General features: G+C 38.9%; 1 protein-coding gene across 1 annotated transcript in view; it reads right to left on the reverse strand.

Annotated features, from left to right (window-relative positions):
* Positions 1–325: 325 nt before the first annotated feature.
* LOC308668053 (vitelline membrane outer layer protein 1-like) overlaps positions 326–20,671 on the reverse strand; it is a gene marked incomplete at both ends in the record, with an annotated part of 59,575 nt that continues 39,229 nt past the window's right edge. Inside the window, 2 exons of the mRNA XM_081327713.1 lie at positions 326–626; positions 5,428–5,531. Of these exons, the coding sequence (XP_081183839.1) occupies positions 326–626; positions 5,428–5,531 (405 nt within the window). The remainder of the gene's footprint in view (positions 627–5,427; positions 5,532–20,671) is intronic.

Raw genomic sequence — 20,671 nt, forward strand, 5'->3', positions numbered from 1 at the left:
GCCTGATGCCTTAACAACTAGATCAAATTGGTTCTCAAATTATTTGTTTGTTTATGAGTTAGGTTAATTATTCTGTCTTATTCTGGGAGCTCCAAGCAATGAACAATGCACTTTGTCTTCCATTTCTCCCCACAACCATGATCTCTCAAATAGGTTAGACTGAGAGAATGTGACTAGTCCACATTTATGGAGTGAACTTTCATAATTGAGGATGAGCCTGAATTTGAGCTCCTGGAAGACAAGGGGGAATATACATCTAATAAATAGAAATAGATTTAATAAAGCTACCTGACAAAAGCACATTATATTTGCATCTGCCGTAGAGTTAACTACAACAGAAAAACCTCACATCATTCAATGCAGTGTCATCCTCCATTCCTTGTACTATTTCCACCTTTGTCTGGAGTCCACATATATAAGTTCCAGGACCACAGGAGGAACTCCATAAACCAAATTTCCCCCATTCATGGGAATTACCTACCAATATTTCATTATTACTACACTTGAACTGAATATTGTTGGCTGCGGTATCATCTGATGGCCCCCTAGGTCGTTCCACTCTTAGGGAGAAAGCCACAAGTTTGGAATGTCCTCTGCAATACTTTATGTCAGACCAGGCACCCCATCTGCCAAAGAAAACGTTAGTATTAGCTTAAGCAGCTTATCCAGAAGTGGACAACAGAAACTTCAGAAGGAGTAATCAAGATAATATATTTATTGTAGTGGTGGATCAAAAAATTGGTGGATCAAAAAAAATATCAACTGGCATTCATTTTTATGGTAAAACACAGTACATTCAAAGCTAAGGAACTGTGATAATCTATTCTTAATCCCAGTTTCCAGTGGATATAAGTATTTTTTTAAATGACTGCTGATATTCAAATCTACCAGCTACTGACAGGAACTGAGCTTTTATTTCTATTTTTGCTTCTTTGCAAGTTACCTGTCTGTCTACGGGGAGTGCAGATGTGAAATCTAAAGAGATGATCAAAAAACACACATCTGAGAGTACTGTAAATTGTTGAAGTTTTATTCAGAGCTGAGAAGAAATAGATTTCTTAGATCCTCCAGCAAATTTGTGGGCAGAGAAATTGACCAGGCCCAATTTTTCTAGGAGAGAATTATTAGCAGCCTTGCTTTGATAGCAGTAAAGACAAGAATAGAACAGAACAGAGCAGTGCAGAACAGAACAGAATAGAGTAGAATCTGGAAGGGACCTTGGAGGTCTTCTAGTCCAGCCCCTTGCTCAAGCAAGAGAACCCATACCATTTCAGATAAGTGACAGCCTAGCCTCTTCTTAAAAACATCCAGAGATGGAGCCCCCATGATTTCTGAAGGCCAGCTGTTCCACTGGTTAATGAGAAACCAGAGAAGCAGCAGTCTACTCAGATTCTCCATATATTTCACTGACATTCTTTTAAATAATTTTAAAGCAAATTAATTTAATAAGATATAAGAAAATAAGGTATTATTTTCACAAGAAGAGAGTTTGCTGGAGAGACAAAATCACCCACCTTCTCTGCATTTAAAAAAAATGAATTCAAAGTTGTTGTTGTTAGTTGCAAAGTCATGTCCGACTCATCGCGACCCCATGGACAACATTCCTCCAGGCCTTCCTGTCCTCTACCATCTTCTGGAGTCCATTTAGGCTCACACCTACTGCTTCAGAGACTCCATCCAGCCACCTCATTCTCTGTCGTCCCCTTCTTCTCTTGCCCTCAACCTTTCCCAACATTAGGCTCTTCTCCAGTGAGTCCTTCCTTCTCATTGGGTGGCCAAAGTATTTGAGTTTCAACTTCAAGATCTGGCCTTCTAAAGAGCAGTCAGGGTTGATCTCCACTGGGACTGACCAGTTTGATCACCTTGCAGTCCAAGGGACTCGGAGGAGTCTTCTCCAGCACCATAGTTCAAAGGCTTCAATTCTTTGGCGCTCAGCCTTTCTTATGGTCCAACTTTCACAGCCATACATTGCAATTGGCAAGACCATAGCCTTTACTATATGCACTTTTGTTGGCAGGGTGATGTCTCTGCTTTTTAGTGTGCTGTCTAGATTTGCCATGGCTTTCCTTCCCAGGAGCAAGCATCTTTTTATTTCTTGGGTGCAGTCCCCGTCTGCAGTGATCTTGGAGCCCAGGCAAATAAAATCTGTCACTACCTCCATTTCTTCCCCATCTATTTGCCAGGAATTTAGAGGGCCAGATGCCATGATCTTGGTTTTCTTAATGTTACTTTCAACCCAACTTTTGCACTCTCCTTCTTCACTCTCAACAAGAGGTTCTTCAGTTCCTCTTCACTTTCTCCATTAGAGTGGTATCATATGCATATCTTAGGTTGCTATTTCTCCTGGCAATCTTAATTCCAACTTTTGATTCATCTAGCCCTGCCTTTCTCATGATGTGCTCTGCATATAAGTTAAACAGGCAGGGTGACAGTATACAGCCTTGCCGGACTCCTTTCCCAATTTTGAACCAATCAGTGGTTCCGTGTCCAGTTCTCACTGTTGCTTCTTGACCCGCATATAGAGACAAATAAGATGGTCTGGTACTCCCATCTCTTTAAGAACTTGCCACAGTTTGTTGTGATCTACATAATCAAAGGCTTTAGCATAGTCAATGAAGCAGAAGTAGATGTTTTTCTGGAACTCCCTAGCTTTCTGCATGATCCAGCATATGTTGGCAATTTGATCTCTAGTTCCTCTGCCTCTTCAAAATCCTGCCTGTACTTCTGGTAGTTCTCGATCCACATACTGCTGAAGTCTAGCTTGTAGGATTTTAAGCATAACTTTACTAGCATGAGAAATGAGTGCAATGGTGCGATAATTTGAACAATCTTTGGCACTGCTTTTCTTTGGAATTGGAATGTAAACTGATCTTTTCCAATCCTGTGGCCACTGTTGAGTTTTCCAAATTTGCTGGCAAATTGAGTGTATAACTTTTACTGCATCGTCTTTTAAGATTTTGAATAGCTCAGCTGGAATACTGTCACCTCCACTAGCTTTGTTGTTGCTCAGCTTTCCTAAGGCCCATTTCACTTCACATTCTAGGATGTCTGGCTCGAGGTCAGTGACCACCTCATCATGGTTATCAGGGACGTTAAGCTCGTTCTTGTATAGTTCTTCTGTGTAATTTTGCCACCTCTTCTTAATCTCTTCTGCCTCTGTTAGGTCCCTGCCATTTTGGTCCTTTATCATGCCCATTTTTGCATGAAACGTTCCCTTCATCTCTCCAATTTTCTTGAAGACATCTCTAGCCCTCCCTATTCTATTGTTTTCTTCTATTTCTTTGCACTGTTCATTTTAAGAAGGCATTCTTATCTCTTCTAGCTATTCTCTGGAATTCTGCATTCAATTGGGTGTATCTTTCTTTTTCTCCCTTGCCTTTCACTTCCCTCCTGTCCTCAGCTATTTGCAAAGCTTCCTCAGACAGCCATTTTGCTTTCTTGCATTTCTTTTTCTTTGGGATGGTTTTAGTTGCTACTTCTTGTACAATGTTGTGAACCTTCGTCCATAGTTATTCAGGCACCCTGTCTATCAAATCTAATTCCTTAAATCTATTTGTCACCTCAACTGTATATTCAACAGGGATATGATTTAGTTCATACCTGAGTGGCCTAGTGGTTTTCCCTACTTTCTTCAGTTTAAGCCTAAATTTTGCAACGAGAAGCTCATGGTCTGAGCCACAGTCAGCTCCTGGTCTTGTTTTTACTGACTGTATAGAGCTTCTCCATCTTTGGCTGCAGAGCACATAGTCAATCTGATTTCTGTGATGTCCATGTATAGAGCCATCTCTTGGGTTGTTGGAAAAGAGTGTTTGCTATGACCATCGTATTCTCTTGACAAAATTCTATCAACCTGTGCCCTGCTTCATTTTGTTCTCCAAGGCCAAACTTGCCTGTTATTCCGCTTATCTTTTGGCTTCCTACTTTAGCATTCCAATCCCCCATGATAATAAGGACATCATTTTTGGAGTTAGTTCTATAAGGTGCTGTAGAGCTTGATGGAACTTGTCAATTTCATCCTCTTCAGCATCGGTGGTTGGGGCATAGACCTGGACTACTGTGATATTGAATGGTTTGCCTTGGATTCGAACTGAGATCATTCTGTCATTTTGTGGATTGTATCCCAGTATTGCTTTTCCTATTCTTTTATTGACTATGAAGGCTACTCCATTTCTTCTGAGGGATTCTTGCCCGCAGTAGTATACCTGATGGTCATCTGAGTTAAATTCACCCATTCCTGTCCATTTTAGTTTGCTGATTCCTAAGATGTCGATGTTCAGTCTTGTCATCTCTTGTTTGACCACGTTCTGCTTTCCTTGATTCATAGATCTTACATTCCAGGTTCCTATGGAGAAAAAATCTTTACAGCATCAGGCTTTCCTTTCACCACCAGATACATCCATAGCTGAGCATCCTTTCGGCTTTGGCCCAGTTGCTTCATTCTTTCTGGTGCTACTAGTACTAGCCCTCTGCTCTTCCCCAGTAGCATATTGGATGCCTTCTGACCTGAGGGGCTCATCTTCCAGCGTCATATCTTTTTGCCTTTTGGTACTGTCCATAGGATTTTCATGGCAAAGATACTGGAGTGGGTTGCCATTTCCTTCTCCAGTGGATCACGTTTTGTCAGAACTCTCTGCTATGACCTGTCCGTCTTGGGTGGCCCTGCACAGCATAGCTCATAGCTTCATTGAATTACACAAGCCCCTTCACCATGACAAGGCAGTAATCCATGAAGGGGGAATTCAAAGTACTACCTCAAAAAACAAAGGAGCCTCATTTTGCTTAAAATGATACTGTCTTTCAGATGAAATTGAGAATGTTCCAATTCATCTGTTTATATGTTACCATTCTGGATATTACAATGTTAAGAGGAGCAAAATATTAGATAATTTTCATTCTAGTACATGATCTGAAACAGTTAGATAAGATCTGATAGCAATAACATTTCATATCAAGATGCTGAAGAGGAAGCATACTTCCAGATTTATTGTTTTGTAAGACAATCCTCCCCAATTTAATATATGACAGATGTACCAGGATTCTGACTCTTTCAACTGTCCAGCTCAGTGGATACTGCTTGGTTGGAAGGAATTCTGGGAGCTGTGGCCCCCACAATGTAGAAAGAACATGTGGAAGATAGTTCTAGGGACTGTAACTGTGGTTGACCTGAATGCCTAATCCAGCTCAGTGATATGGTTGACATAATTGGGATGCTCTCTCATTTAATTCAACCAATCCCTGACTAACATTGGTAATAGGGCTACACAACATACAGGGTTACACATGTTTAAACAGTGATAGTGATAATTCAGAAACCAGAGCAGAGCAGAGCAGAACAGAACAGAACAGAATAGAATATTCTTTATTGGCAAAATGTGATTGGACACACAAGGAATTTCTCTCCGGTGCATAAGATAAGATGATACTCACCTCCCAACAACAGATGAAATAAACTTTTTATCATTACAGAACAGGCGTATGCCATTCAGGGCTGTATCATCCTCATGATTTCTGCCACCTTGATATGGCTCAACCTAGTGCAGAAAAGAGGGGGGGAAACCAGATCAAAATAACTAGCATACTTTAAGACACTTCTTTTAAAAAATAATACCACCCTTTTTAAAGCAGACTGTGGAGATACTGTAAAGAAAATTGCCCTTTTCTCTAGGAGTGAAGCTCTGTCCAAAGACCTGTTCTATTTTATTTTTAATTTAATTTGCTTTTTCAAAATCCTACAGAGAAATGGATTTTACTGTATGTGGTCCTTCAGCAGAAGGTATCTCCCCAGGACTAATCTGTAGCCTTCAAAATATCCCCAAGTCATGTCCTTAGTATTTTGTAGCACAGCCAATGATTTTCAGAGACAAAATTTTTTATCCATTTTTCCAATTAAAATATTGAAAAATATGTGTGATATTTCCTAAAACCTAATGGGTAAAATTTATACTACTTCTAAACACTTTCAAAAAAACATCTCATTCCATCTGCCGATGACATAGAATCTTTGAATCCAGAAACCTCAAATTTTGACATAGTCTTTTACAGAAGTGTGATTCCACCCAAGACTACGACAGGAGCCATTAAAAAATCTAACAGTTCCAATGCCAGAGCCTAGTTAGTTAGTTAGTTAGTTAGTTAGTTAGTTAGTTAGTTAGTTAGTTAGTTTTTGTTTTTCTATTATTTTGTTTGTTCCACCAAACCATCATGGCTATCAAACAACAAGTAAGGGCAACTATTACAATTTGTGGGGTAGAAATGTATAACTGGTTACCATCCACATATCAATGATTCTTATAGGTGAACTAATAGATGCAGAACACATACATTAACACCCACTAGCAGTCAGAAGACATGGTAAAAACTCTAATTTTCACAGCACAATGATATACTTAATTATAGTTTTAACTGGGAAACTTGAGCATCTTAGACCAAACCAATTCGAAAATGGTAGAGAATTCCTGGAAGCCTGGCATTCAGACAAATCACCATCAACAGGCACATAGACATAGATAACATCTACATACCATGCAAAAGAGACAATCAAGCTAAAAGGGGAACAAAAACATCAAAGCAGCTCCCCACCCTCAATCAATACCCAAATGTACATAGTTTAACATCAAGATTAATATCAGACCAGCAATCAAAAAACAAGCAATACCCCAATCAAGGAACTGACAAAAAGGCTAACAGTAAACAGCCCAACCAAAGAACCACCTAGGTTGCTCCCAGCAACGCTGACAGGGCAAGCCACTAGAATACAGTATAAAGCCACTAAAATTGATGGTGTTACCTAGTTTGGGTAATGAAATGTCTTCATGAAAACATCAAAGCTCAGAAGGCACTAAGAACCCTTCATTTCATTCCTGAGCTACAACTATTCTCCTCTGTTAAGGTAAAGGTTCCCCCCGCACATGTGTGCTATTCATTTCTGACTCTAGGGGCTGGTGCTCATCTCCATTTCAAAGCCGAAGAGCCAGCGCTTGTCGAGGACATCTCCGTGGTCATGTGGCCGGCATGACTAGACGCCAAAGGCGCATGGAACGCTGTTACCTTCCCACTGTAGTGGTCCCTATTTTTCTACTTGCATTTTTATGTGCTTTCGAACTGCTAGGTTGGCAGAAGCTGGGACGAGTAACAGGCGCTCACTCTGTTACGCGGCACTCAGGATTCGACTCGCCAAACTGCTGACCTTCTGATCAACAAGCTCAGCGTCCTAACCCACTGAGCCACCGCGTCCCTCTGTTAGCAATTGATATTTTTTCTCAATGCTTTCATGAAGATGTTAATCAATAAGTGTAAAAAAAAAACCTGGTGTCTGACATCTCACACAGCAGCAGTAAAGGAATTCATAATTGTGTTCCTCATCAACTAGTTCAGGAAGAAGTAGAACCACTGTAAAACAACACCTTCTTATTTGCAACTCTTTTAGTTAGTCCAGAAGATGTCATGAATAATGACAACAAACGCAAAATTATAATAGGACTTGGACTAGGAGTCTCCAGTTTTTCCATCCAAGTTCAGATGAAGGACTTCCACAAAACTAATTAATGCACTTTCTATCCTTCAGCCAACTCTGGAGCTCAGCTCAGAGGGAATCAAATAATTTGCCTCCTCCAAGGTTTTTTTTCTGCAGCTTTTGCTCTACTACTTTCTCTAAACTTTTCTCTAAGAAGGGGAAATTGGATTTCAGTATATATTGTCCAGCAGTTAGGTTGGGAGTTGGGTTCTTCAAGAGTGAATGCATCACTGGTTCCTTCAAGGTAGTAGGAATTCCACTCACTCATAGAAACAGTAACCATCTCTCAGATCACCCTAACCCTGCACTTCATTGTCTCTGTGATCAAATACCAACAAGACATATGGCAATGTGTCCTGTCAGATCCCTAAGAAAATACCCAAGTACCAGCTAGGAATATATCAGATCAATCAAGAATCTAATACTAGAATTCTAATCAATCCCCAACTTGTTCAAAGGATGCCAGCCATAGATTCAATCCAAATTTGCCTTCCTGTTAAAGCCATTAATTCATTTCCTCCACTCTGGCACAGAACAGTACTTGACCATCGTCCGCATAATCTCCTTTCAGTGTTTGAAGAATGCTATCATCTCCTCCCTCAGTCTTATTTTCTTAGGACTAAACTTACCCACCTTTACAGCTTTTGATTTATTGACCCTAGTTACCCTAATTTCCCTTCTCTGAATCCTAAGTAACATTAATGTATATTTCTCAAGTTCTAAAACTATTCCAAACCATTAATTAATGTATAAGCCTCTGAGAACTATGCAGAGTTTTGCAGAAGCTTCAGTGATAATGGGAGGTACTTGCTGTTCATCAGAAAGCTGTTTGAGGGGGAAAAACTGGTACAGTAAGGACAAGTACGGTGTTTATATTTGTGTTTACCTTCAATACAAAACCAGAAGCGTGGCCGCTTGGACAAAATTCTTTTCTTCCCCAATAGCCCCAGGGTCCTCCATTTTCCACATAGATGACAGAGTCATGAGCTTTTGCCCCTTCATCCCTGAGACAGCAGGAGAGGATCAGAAAGACCACAACACTGATGGAATTTTCCATTACTAGGTAGTCCTCTCTGTAACTGTGGAAACAGCATTAAAGAATAGTAACTGTAAGAAATAATAATTTTGAACACCTAGAAGCAAGCAAAGTTATAACCAGAAGCCAACATGGGTTTGTCAAAAACAGTTCATGGCAAACAAATCTTATTTCATTCTTTGACATAGTGATTAAATTAGTGGACCAGCAAAATGTTGTGGACATAGTTCAATTTCAGTAAAGTATTTGAGAAGAGAGAAAAACATGGGATAGATAGCATCATCACTAGGTGGATTTGTAACTCGCTGACACATTACATTCAATGTATAGTCCTTAATGGAACTGCAACTACATGGAAGGAAGGAAGCAGTGGGGTACCCAAAGTTCTGTTTTAGGCCCAGTACTCTTCAATATCTTCATAAAACATTTAGATGAGGAATTAGAAGGGGAACTCATCAAATTTGCAGATGACACCAAACTGGCAGGGATAGTCAACACCTCAGAAGGTAGGGTTAAGATCTGGATGGATAATGACAGACTTAAACAATTGGTCCTATCTAGCAACATGAAATTTAATGGAGAAAAAAGTAAGGTTTTACACTTAAGCAAGAAAAACCAAATGTACAGGTAAAGATTAGATCAAACTTCACTCAATAGCAGTGACTGCAAGAGGAATCTTGGAGTGGGAGTGGTAAGGTAAAGGTAAAGGTTCCCCCGCACATGCGTGCTAGTCATTTCCGACTCTAGGGGCTGGTGCTCATCTCCGTTTCAAAGCCGAAGAGCCAGCGCTTGTCCGAGGATGTCTCCGTGGTCATGTGGCCGGCATGACTAGATGCCAAAGGTGCACAGAACGCTGTTACCTTCCCACCGGAGTGGTCCCTATTTTTCTACTTGCATTTTTACGTGCTTTCGAACTGCTAGGTTGGCAGAAGCTGGGACGAGTAACAGGCGCTCAACTCTGCTACGCGGCACTCGGGATTCGACACGCCAAACTGCCGATCTTCTGATCAACAAGCTCAGCGTCCTAACCCACTGAGCCACTGCGTCCCTTGGTAGTGGACAGCCACTTAAATATGAGCCAGCAGTATGCAGCATCAGCCAAAAAGCCAATGCAATCCCAGGCTGCATTAACAAAAGGATAGAATCAAGATCACACAAACTGTTAGTATGCTTTATAAGGCCTTGATAAGACCACACTTTGAATACTGCATTTAGTTTTGGTCACCATGATACAAAAAGGTGTTGAGACTCTGGAAAGAGTACAGAGAAGAACAATAAGGATCATAAGAGGTGGGCGGATAAAGCATATGAAGAACAGTTGCAGGAATTGGGTATATCTACTTTAGTGAAAAGAAGGAGTATGGGTGACATGATTGCAGTGTTCCAATATTTGTGCCACAGAGAAAAGGGGGTCAACTTGTTTTCCAAAGCAATAGAAGTCAAAACAAGAAACAATGGATGGAAACTAACCAAGGAGAGAAGCAACCTAGAACTAAGGAGAAATTTCCTGACAGTGATTGATTAATTAATCAGTGAAATGGCTTGTCTCCAAAAGTTGTGACTGCTCCAATACTAGAGGTTTTTAAAAAGCAATTGGACAACCATTTGCCTGAAATGGTATAGGGTCTCTTGCTTGAGCAAGGGATTGGACTAGAAGACTTCCAAGATTCGTTTTAACTCTGCTATTCTGTTAAAAACAGTAATAATTTTGGTTATTTATTTCCCACCTTTACTGTTTCATAAATAACTCATGGTGGTGAACAGACACAATACTCCTTCCTCCTCCTCACAACTACAACCATGTGAAGTGGAGTGGACTGAGAAAGAGTGACTGACCCAAGGTCACCGAGCTGACTTTCATGTCTGAGACAGGACTAGAACTCACAGTCTCTTGGTTACTAAACTGATGCCTGACTCTTCAGGTATCTAATGCCAACTGCACACAGTCAGCCGTTCCATGAGGTGGAGTTGATATTTTAACCTGCAGATCACATTCTTCACCACACCCTACAAAGCCAGAATTACTGCTTCACTGTGAAGAAGGAATCTCGAGTTGTCTCTGTTTGTTTTGAAAAACTGTTGTGGGAAGTAATGCCAGACTCAAATACCTCACTCTTGGTGACATTCCATGGAGCAGTATTGGACCCAATTCCTCCTTTTATCAGGCCATTTTATCCAGTGAGATACCTTATTTTTTACCAGTAAATTGGCTGTAACAAACTTGGCCATCAAAACAACGTTAGGTGCTTTTCCATTTTAGACCTAGTCTCACTATAGTGCCAGACAGTCTGTCATATTAAACAGGTCTCTTGGTTTATTGCACAACTTTTTTAAAAAATGTAAAAAGTCTGTTTGGGGTTATATATTCATCAGAATTATCATCTTGGTGGGAAAGGAATATAAAGTATTCCTCACGTTCTACAGTCCTGACAAAAATCAAATATCATTTTCATTTGAAGGAAATCTGTGTTTGTGAGGAGCACTGGCTGAACAGAATGTGGCAGAGCATTTCCATTGTCCCTTTAGAACAGGGGTAGGCAATCTTGGCTCTTTTATGACTCGTGGACTTCAACTCCCAGAATTCCTGAGCCAGCATAGCATAGCTGGCTCATGAATTCTAGGAGTTGAAGTCCACGAGTCATGAAAGAGCCAAGGTTGCCTGCCCCTGCTTTAGAACCTTATTCGGGTTGCCATTTTTATTTCATGAAAACTGACTCTGTCTAGTTATTTTATTGCAACTTTCCAAACATTGTTCCGCTGTACAATTTATTTTACAATCCTATCCTTTGGCTCTGGAAAGACTTGGGATCCCAGTTCATTAAAAGTGTTAACATGAAATAATTAAAATAAAATCTGCAAACAAGGAACACAAGGTTCTGCTCTGCCTGATCAAAAAGTTGGACCACTCACTGTTGTGCCTCTTGACAATCTGAAAATTGCACCTGTGGAACTCGTATTTCCTTTTAGAACATTGCTTCTAGATATATTGTTTCTAAAAAGAGAAGTTCTCACAGTAATTATTAACTATAAACAAGCATTATTTGAATAAGCAATTTTCTAACGAAGGAATGGGTGAAGATCAGCCTGAAGATGAGAGGCAGGATGAGTGTAGAAATCAGATCCCTGTCACGTACAATATTCTATGGGCATATATTGTATGTAAGGGGATCCATTTAAGATTTAGTTTGATAAAATATCAACAAAGGGGTGTATCAAATTTATGTTTAGCAACCAGGAGACTGGGTAACCAATAAGGTCATAGAAGGCCCCATACCAGAACCACACTTTTGAACGAAGCTTTCACAGTATACATATACTGAGAGAGAGAGAGAAACATGGAGTTTTGCCATACCATCCTCCAGTGCTTTTTTTTGTAAAAGAAAAAGATGCCGGAACTCACACATTGCATACAACCCGCCTTCCCTACCCTACAAGGTTCCATCCAAAAAAGGTGCCGGAACTCCGTTCTGAGCGTTCTATGACAAAAAAAGCCCTATCATCCTCCATGCCATTTGTCACTCAGCAATAATATTCTTCAAAGGCAATATCTAATCCCCATAGTCCTTTCCTACTTAGATTTAAAAAAAACAAATGGTATGGGATGCTTTATGATGCTGAACCTTGCAGAAGAAAATTTCAGCCAAAAACTACTCAGCCCAAGCCAGCCAAGGGTTGAGTGTTGAGCATGCCAGATAATCAGTGTATTTTTTTTAATTAAACTTGCCTGTTGCTGAGTTTACTGCCTGAATCTTGAGTTTCCAAGACTCCAAGAACTAAACAAAGGCCCTTTTGTTTTCCCTCATAGAAAGAGAAATAAATAAGTTGCAGAGTTCATGTATTGCATTGCTTTGGGAAACTGAAAGCATTCCCACCAAGGGGATGGGAAGGGGTGGTGCCAATTTGCTTGAAACACCAGCAAATGCACTAAGAAGCCAGAGAACCTTTCATTCTTCAGTGGTGCCAAATCAGCATTGCAAGTGGGGCAAGTTAGCTTATGAAATGATATAGCAACAAAACAAGAACAAGTTCCATGCTGGGAGATTCCATTAGAGGTTCTTTCCCTAACCTCTGCTGAGTAAAGTGAGAGAAGTGCTCTCTCTGTGTGATTGTTTTTGTGTGCATGTGCATCACTGGCATCCGTAATCAAATGAGAAAGAAAGCATCCACCAATCAGGATTGCCATTTTGTGTTGTGAGTTTTATCTATAGTAGAAGCGTGCTGGGAAAGGTAAAAACTAATTCTGCAAAAATTGTGAGGGACTGGAATTTTCCAACATTTGAAAAAAAGCAGCTATGATTTACTGATTTGCTCCAGTTCTTAAGAATCTTTTATGTTGTAGTGGCATGGTAAAATCAACAAGGAAGCCCACTCAAAACCACAAGTCTGCAGAATATTATCCATCTCTATATTGTAGTTTCATTTTACGTACATTATAAAAAAAGTTTTTCTTAAAAATGAAAACAATAAAAGGTGGTAGCTGTCTTGATTCTTACTAAAGATCTGAGCTAACTAATTTACACTGTTTTTGAAACCATAAAAGAAAAGCTACATATTTAGGATAGAAAACTCCCAAATAGCTTAAATACTTCCACTTCGATAAAATTCCCATTAATCCGGCAACATGGCAACTTAGAAGTCTTTTGAAAGTGCATTTAAAATAACAATGGCAATATAACGCTTAGGCTGATTTATGTGAAATATGCAGTTGAACATTATTTGATCTGCAACCAATTTAAAAATATTTTCAGACCTTAAGAGCAAGAAGCATTAAAATAAGGAATGGTGTCAGTGAAGCACTTCACATGAATAGTGTTAATTATTTAATCATGTTTTACCCAGCTGAATTTCAGGAACTCAGCCTGGCTTAAAGTATGAAAACATTTTAAATTCTACCTAGTGTTCCATTACAGAAAACCTCTGCTTTGAATTATCTTTATGCCATAAATTTTTTGTATAATATGCTACAACATAATAAAATTCTTTGTGGTTCAGTATGTTGTGAGAACTAGTAATAGGCTTACTCTGTTGTATGAATGTGGGCATTAAGCCATAATATAATCATTGAGTGGAAGGGTGTCACAGTATGTTATATGCAAGCAACAATTGTGAAACCTCTAAATAGGAGAAAGCTTTATGGTATATGTTTGTTGATGTAAAGAACGCACGTGCACTTAAAGTATATTACACAAATATAGAGTTGATTGCTGAATGGGACCAGAGCATATATAATAGAAGTTTAGCATTTCTAAAATAAAAGGGCTGCTTAGCAAGTGATTCAACACTGAGTAGGGAGTAAGCCAATGATATATAATATTCTTCTGGTTGTTTAATGTATTTATGGATAAATGTGTAATGGATGCTTGTAGTGACATTAGAAGAGTGTTGGTTGGGTTCTTTAATTGCATATGTTGTTTATGGCACAGGAAAGTAATAGAATCAAGACTGGTTTGCACTGATAGAAAAGATTACTTCTTTTCAGAATGGACAACTTTAAGGAAAGAAGAGAAAGTTGTTAGTAATCAAGAAGATGTTAGTAAAAGAAATTAAGAGAAAGGGGAAAGAGAAAATTACTTCCACTAAATCTGAACTACACCAACACCATACATGTATTCTTCCATAGCTTTCCATCTTTCCAATGTATTACATTGTTGGTAATACAATGATTATTATGGGATTGTGGTAAAATTCTCAACCAGAATCTTGTTTACCTGTTCAATGAGTAGGATAAAAGAAAGCATGATTTCACCTTCTGGATTTTTCTTATGACTGAATGTTCTTGGTGGAAGGTTTGCAAAAGACCATAACTGCACATATAACTATAATTTATGTACAAGTATTTCATTACATAGAATCTCATTTTTGCAAGGTTTCCAGTCATGGCTAAATATAGATAGGTCAGGTGCAATTAACTTATAGTATTTATATGCCTACCACACTATTAATGGCATCTCTAGAACTTCATTATTATTCATTATAATAATAATAAATATATTATATAATATACAATATATATTATAAATCAGTGGCAAAAGGAGAAATAAAAACACAGCAAAACAAGATGATCTCTCTGTGTTTGTAATTTTTCTTACCCTTCATGTAGGCTTGTCATATTTACACAAATAGATATAAAATTTTACACCACTGTTTCAGTCAATGGCCAGATTTCACTGTAATTGTCCATACATAATCTATGTCTGTTATCAACTCATGATTAATTTTCAGATCACATCAGATCTTCATTCCAGAGTAACTAATAAATCTTTCTGGCCTCTGAATGACCAGTCTCTTAATTTCACAAAGACTGCTGAATTATCACGAGGTGTTTTTGGGGGGAAGGGATCAGCAAACTTAATTTCTTACTGAATTCTTACATGTTTCTACAGAAGTTGATAAGATCTATTAATATCATGAAATTTCAGCCTTAGTTTTTAGGTTTTTGGAAACCCCACCATAATGTCCAAGATTAGATTAATACCCTGGGTTGAACATGTAAAGGTGGGGACCAAAGAACATATCAGTAGTGACACTTAGTATGATCCCTATGTCTTTTACTGCATTTAACAGAACTTACATGACAAAGAAAGCATACTTATGAAGCTCTTTAAACAGTTAAAAGCACTACTAAAGGTAAAGGTTCCCCCGCACATGCGTTTCCGACTCTAGAGGCCGGTGCTCATCTCCGTTTCAAAGCCAAAGAGCCAGCGCTTGTCCGAGGACGTCTCCGTGGTCAAGTGGCCAGCATGACTAGATGCCAAAGGCGCATGGAACGCTGTTACCTTCCCACTGTAGTGGTCCCTATTTTTCTACTTGCATTTTTATGTGCTTTCGAACTGCTAGGTTGGCAGAAGCTGGGACGAGTAACAGGTGCTCACTCTGTTACGTGGCACTCGGGATTCAAGTCCCAGGGAATGGGCTGCCTGTGCATACACTGATGAGCTGCAAGAGCAACTTTGCTGAACCTTGAAGAGGACACAATTATCAAACTTCACAAAGCACTGCTTTGTAATGCTTAGAAAGGTATAATTATTTAAGGAAAGAGATTTCCAGGTGTCACTTCTTCATAAACAGATAAAACATCATCACCATAGGGATTGTTTGCTGTCGACCTTCTTACATCCCACATTTCCCTCAACAGAGTCTGTTTGTGAGTCACTTGGCTTCACATAAATGCGAAATTTCATACAAATGTCAAGTTTTCCCCCATGTCACAAAAAGTCATGCATACTTCTCAAATAGAGAAAGGGGTTTTTTGTGCCCCCTTCCAATTCCATTCTCTTAACTAGAATAGGACCAAATACTATGTGTGTTAGGGGGGAAATATCAAGTTCAAAAATTATCCAGATTCTGCCAGGAGCTGCAGAGAAAAAATATTCAGATAATATTCCCTCAATATATCTCAAGAAAGAAATAGTGGAACAGCAGCTCAGCATATTGTCAACTCTGTCCTCCTTAAATAGGGGTCCAAAAGAATTCCAGAAACAATGGTCTTCAAGCTTTCTGTAGCTTGCTTAGCCCTTCTTTAAGTGACCCATTTCTTTACCTGCTCCAGGGAATATTTAGGCTTCAACAGATTGTTCTCCCATCATCTTAGAACCTATTAAAAGAAAGAGAAACCCACAGTCATCTTAGTTCAAAAGAGTAAGTTATATTGTCAGACTGCTGTGTGGGTTTTTCCCCCTGGATTAATAAGTTTTCTAAAGACAACATCAGGAGAAACAAAAGCTGGAGATCTTTGAGATTTTCCCAGAAAATCTGCCATAACAAGTACAGGGACTCCGACACTGAATGTGAGCATTCCACTTCTTTTTTCACACTTAATGGAACAACCAGGCCTTGTCCTCCTACTCTTTGTCAAAGTTATCTCATACTGCAGAGTGAGAACAGGTAGCCAGTAGAAAGATATTATAAGAGACAGCTCCCACATAGACTGGCATGCTGGTAACATATAATCCTTTTTTTTGTATGAAACCTTTTCTCAGGGGATAAAGTACCTTTCGACTATTTGTACATCCTTTTGAAGTTACTCCTCCTTATTCTGTGTTATTTTAGTACAGATGAATATTCTGTGTTATTTTAATACAGATGAGTCTCTTTGTGATAAGAGGAGCAATGGATATATCAATTCTAGGAAGATAGATCCCAAGTAAATCTCAACACTATCAGCAGCTCAATAGTGTATGGGGGTGGTGGTTCCCTTTTAATGAATGTATTCAAGCTGAATTAGATGGTCATCTGTTTGAGGTGCTTTGATTCGCATTCCTGCACTAAACAAAGATTGGTTTCACTGACCTAAGTGAACTTTTCCAACTCAGATTTTAACTCTTTTTATACTAAAATATTTTCCCCTAGTTATGTCACCTGAGTCAGACTTTCCTAATTCTGACCCCCTTTTAATCTTTGCTCCAAATAGTACTGTGCAAACCTACTTACAATCTCTCCAGGTACCTGCAGGAAAATGTGCGACTGTTCTGAAGAACAGGAGTCCCTATGCTCTGCTCCTACCTAAATCTACCATTTTCAGCTTTAATTAAAAGGGGGAGCAAACACTTGATTTTTGGAAAGGAATGAGTTACAGGAGGGATTTGAATTCATCATAAGGATGATCTAGTTTTTAGAAAGTTGTGGTGGGTTTCTAGGCTAATATTCTGGTTGGCATATACAGTACAAAGGCAAAGGGATCTCCTCCATAGCATACTTGTCAAGAGTTGACAGGCTACTGAGGAAGGACTTACTCAGCTTTGTATTTATATCTGGGCAATCTGTTACAGATTCTGATTGATCTTTTTTGTAAGTGGGTAATCCGCGGTGGCTCAGTGGGTTAGGACGCTGAACTTGTCGATCGGAAGGTCGGCAGTTTGGCGGGTCAAATCCTGAGTGCCGCGTAACAGAGTGAGCGCCTGTTACTCGTCCCAGCTTCTGCCCACCTAGCAGTTCGAAAGCACGTAAAAATGCAAGTAGACAAATAGGGACCACTACGGTGGGAAGGTAACAGCGTTCCGTGCGCCTTTGGTGTCTAGTCATGCTGGCCACATGACCACGGAGACGTCCTCGGACAAGCGCTGGCTCTTCGGCTTTGAAACGGAGATGAGCACCGGCCCCTAGAGTCGGAAACGACTAGCACGCATGTGCGGGGGAACCTTTACCTTTACCTTTTAATCCGTTACAGATTCTGGGCATTCTGATTGATCTTTCAGTTGAACAGACAAAGAGTTGTCCATGTCACCAGAATCTAAAAAATGCTGGTTCCTGGTTGGTTTTTTGGTCCAGGTAAGCTTCAGATTGGTTTATTTTGAGGAAATTCTAAGAGAATTAATTCCTGATTGACCTTTCTTTGAAACACCTACTGATTGGTTTTCTTGTATGTGAAGCTTCCACAGACTCTTTTGCAGTTGGTTAATTAAGGGCTGTTCAATCTTGGTGTAATGTAAAGTTGGGATCCAAATTTTGTTGACTTTCAAATTCCCTTTCTTCTTGTTCAAGTTGTGGGGATGTTATGTATCTCAATAGTTTCTATGTGTTATCGTATGTCATGGTCTGAAGTAGTTGCCAATATTTATGTGTTTTTGAATTGAATTTTCTGTCTATTATGAATCAGGACATGTTCCATTACTGAATGTTCAGCCTCTATTGAAAAGGCAATGCCTTTCATATACATTCAATAGAATATTTCAAAGGGCTGCAGTGGCTCATGTGGTTAGAACACCAAGTCAAAAGACCACTGAGATGTCAACAGCTCAGCCGTTTGAAACCCCATATGATGGAATGAGCAGCTATAAATTTGCACCAGCTACTGCCCTTGCAAATGCAAGCACATAAATAGGTACCACCAGAGGGAAAATAACAGGGACATGAAAGAACTCCCCTTGGGCATCCCCTGGGCAATGGTGGTGTCACCAGCTAATCCTTTCAGCCCAGAAATACCTTGGAAGGTCCTGACATGAATGTAGTAGTAGTAATAGAATATTAATGCTACATTTTTTGGTTCCAATATATACCTGTCCACAACTACAGGATATGTGGTAAAGTCCAGATAATTAAAATGGATTTCTGCCATCTATGGGTAATGGAATGATTTCTTAGATTTTCTTCATTGTTTTGAAGATGGTTTTTAGATTGTATTTTGTCTAATAATTTTATTCAATTTGGTCTGTAATGATCTCAATATAAGAGATCATTTACATTATTACATTTCCATTGGTAGTGCTTTATCCTTGACTATATATTTATTATTGTTTATTATTTTGGATTGCCTCACCTGTCATTAAACTAGATTGTGGCCATACAGCCCAGAAGCACGTCACTACTTGATTGACATCAGCACATCTGCCTTTAATGGCTTTTAAGAAGGGAAAGCACACACAGGAGCAGTTTAGCATTCAAATAATGAAGTAAGCAGCCAAGTGGCCATCTGGAACCAACTTTCCTGGGATTTGATACATTTCTGTTTAAATCTCTGTAATTATTTTTAAATGTGCATTTCTACCTAGGCAGTTCTTGGTCTGTGGGTTACAGATGTTTCATGTACCTCATTGATCCTCCCTCCCTCTCTCTCTCTCTCTCTCTCTCTCTCTCTCTCTTTCTCTCTCTCTCTCTCTCTCTCTCTCTCTCTCTCTCTCTCTCTCTGTCTCTTTCACTATCCCTATCCCTATCCCTATCCCTATCCCTATCCCTATCCCTATCCCTATCCCTATCCCTATCCCTATCCCTACCTTTACCTTTGTCTGTATGCATGTCCATGCTTGTGTGTTTTGTAGGGATGGAAAGGTTAAAGGAGCAAAATGCAGAAGCTTAAGGTATACACTTTGATCCTTAAGGCTACCTCAAAATCAGGTTCTTTTCCCATTTTGAGAATCAAAAGGAATGCTTTGAGACTCACTGAAAAAGTAAAACATTTTACTTCAGGTCAGTTTAATGACAGCAGCCTCTAAGTCAGAGAGAGGGAGAGAAAAATATGTAAAAATTGAAACGCCTTTGAATTATCCACTGGTATATCCTTTAGATTAGTTTTAACTCTATTAAATGGCCATTCAGATTAATCCTTGGCAACATACAGAAGAACAATAAAACAATCTTCAAGAAAACAATAATATCACCTCTATTAAACATACAATTAGGCACAAGGGCTCCTTTTTCAAATGACTGGTCCTTTAAAGTTCTTGTCCTACAAAAGAGAGCATGAAGCATACATTTTTTTTAAAGTCAGGTAGCATGTATTTTGGAGAATTCCAAAACAATGATACAACACTGAAAAGGGGTTACCTTTCTTCTTGGGCACTACCCCAGTGATCTGCACCTTCTACTAAAACCACAAATAGGGTCCACCCAATTGATTGAAGACATGAAATTAAAACTATTACAGAACTGGAATGTTTTGATACATTTCTTAAAAGTGTTCATATTTCCACTAGTGCTTCTAAAAAACTTTTTAAAGATTAATATTACGATCCCATACTTTTATTTCATTTTTGCCATCTAATCCAAGAGCCAATGGCTCATACCATTTTTGGCTCCACATTTAATTATCGATAATGTTCACTTCAACAAACCATCAAAATGCAGGTCACTCCTTGGAATTCAACTAACTTCTAGTTCAAGCACAACAGAGGAATTTCACATCATTCAGTCCTGTTGTATCAGTGTTGCCGCTGAATAGTTCCCCATCTCCATTAATGCATCTTTGAAATTTTTGTAGTTAAAAAAAATCCTGTTAGGCTGGCAATATAAAGTACTATTATTTGTTCTTCACTTATTTTAACCCATATTCCCATACTGTCTTTATATTCATATTATATCATATCATATCAATATTGTAATACCAAATATTTTTATTTTTAACAGGCATAATAATTTTAAAATATAGTACAAATCCTGCTTCCTCTGAATCAAGGCATACATTTTAGTGACCATTTTTACAATATATGTTAGTCTATGACTAAAAGATTTCATTTGTTATTTCAGAGTAACTTGTTAGAGAGATGGACAGCATACAAATTTAATAAATAAAGTATTTACAATCTATACAAAATATACTGTACATCTTTCTATAGGTTTAGGAGCCCCATGTATGAGGGTTATTTATTTCTGATCAGCCACAAAATATCTAAAATGTTCCCCTTTCATTA

This window comes from Vipera berus (genome assembly GCF_964194415.1).
Source record: "Vipera berus genome assembly, chromosome: 4".
In the NCBI taxonomy this organism is placed as follows: domain Eukaryota; kingdom Metazoa; phylum Chordata; class Lepidosauria; order Squamata; family Viperidae; genus Vipera; species Vipera berus.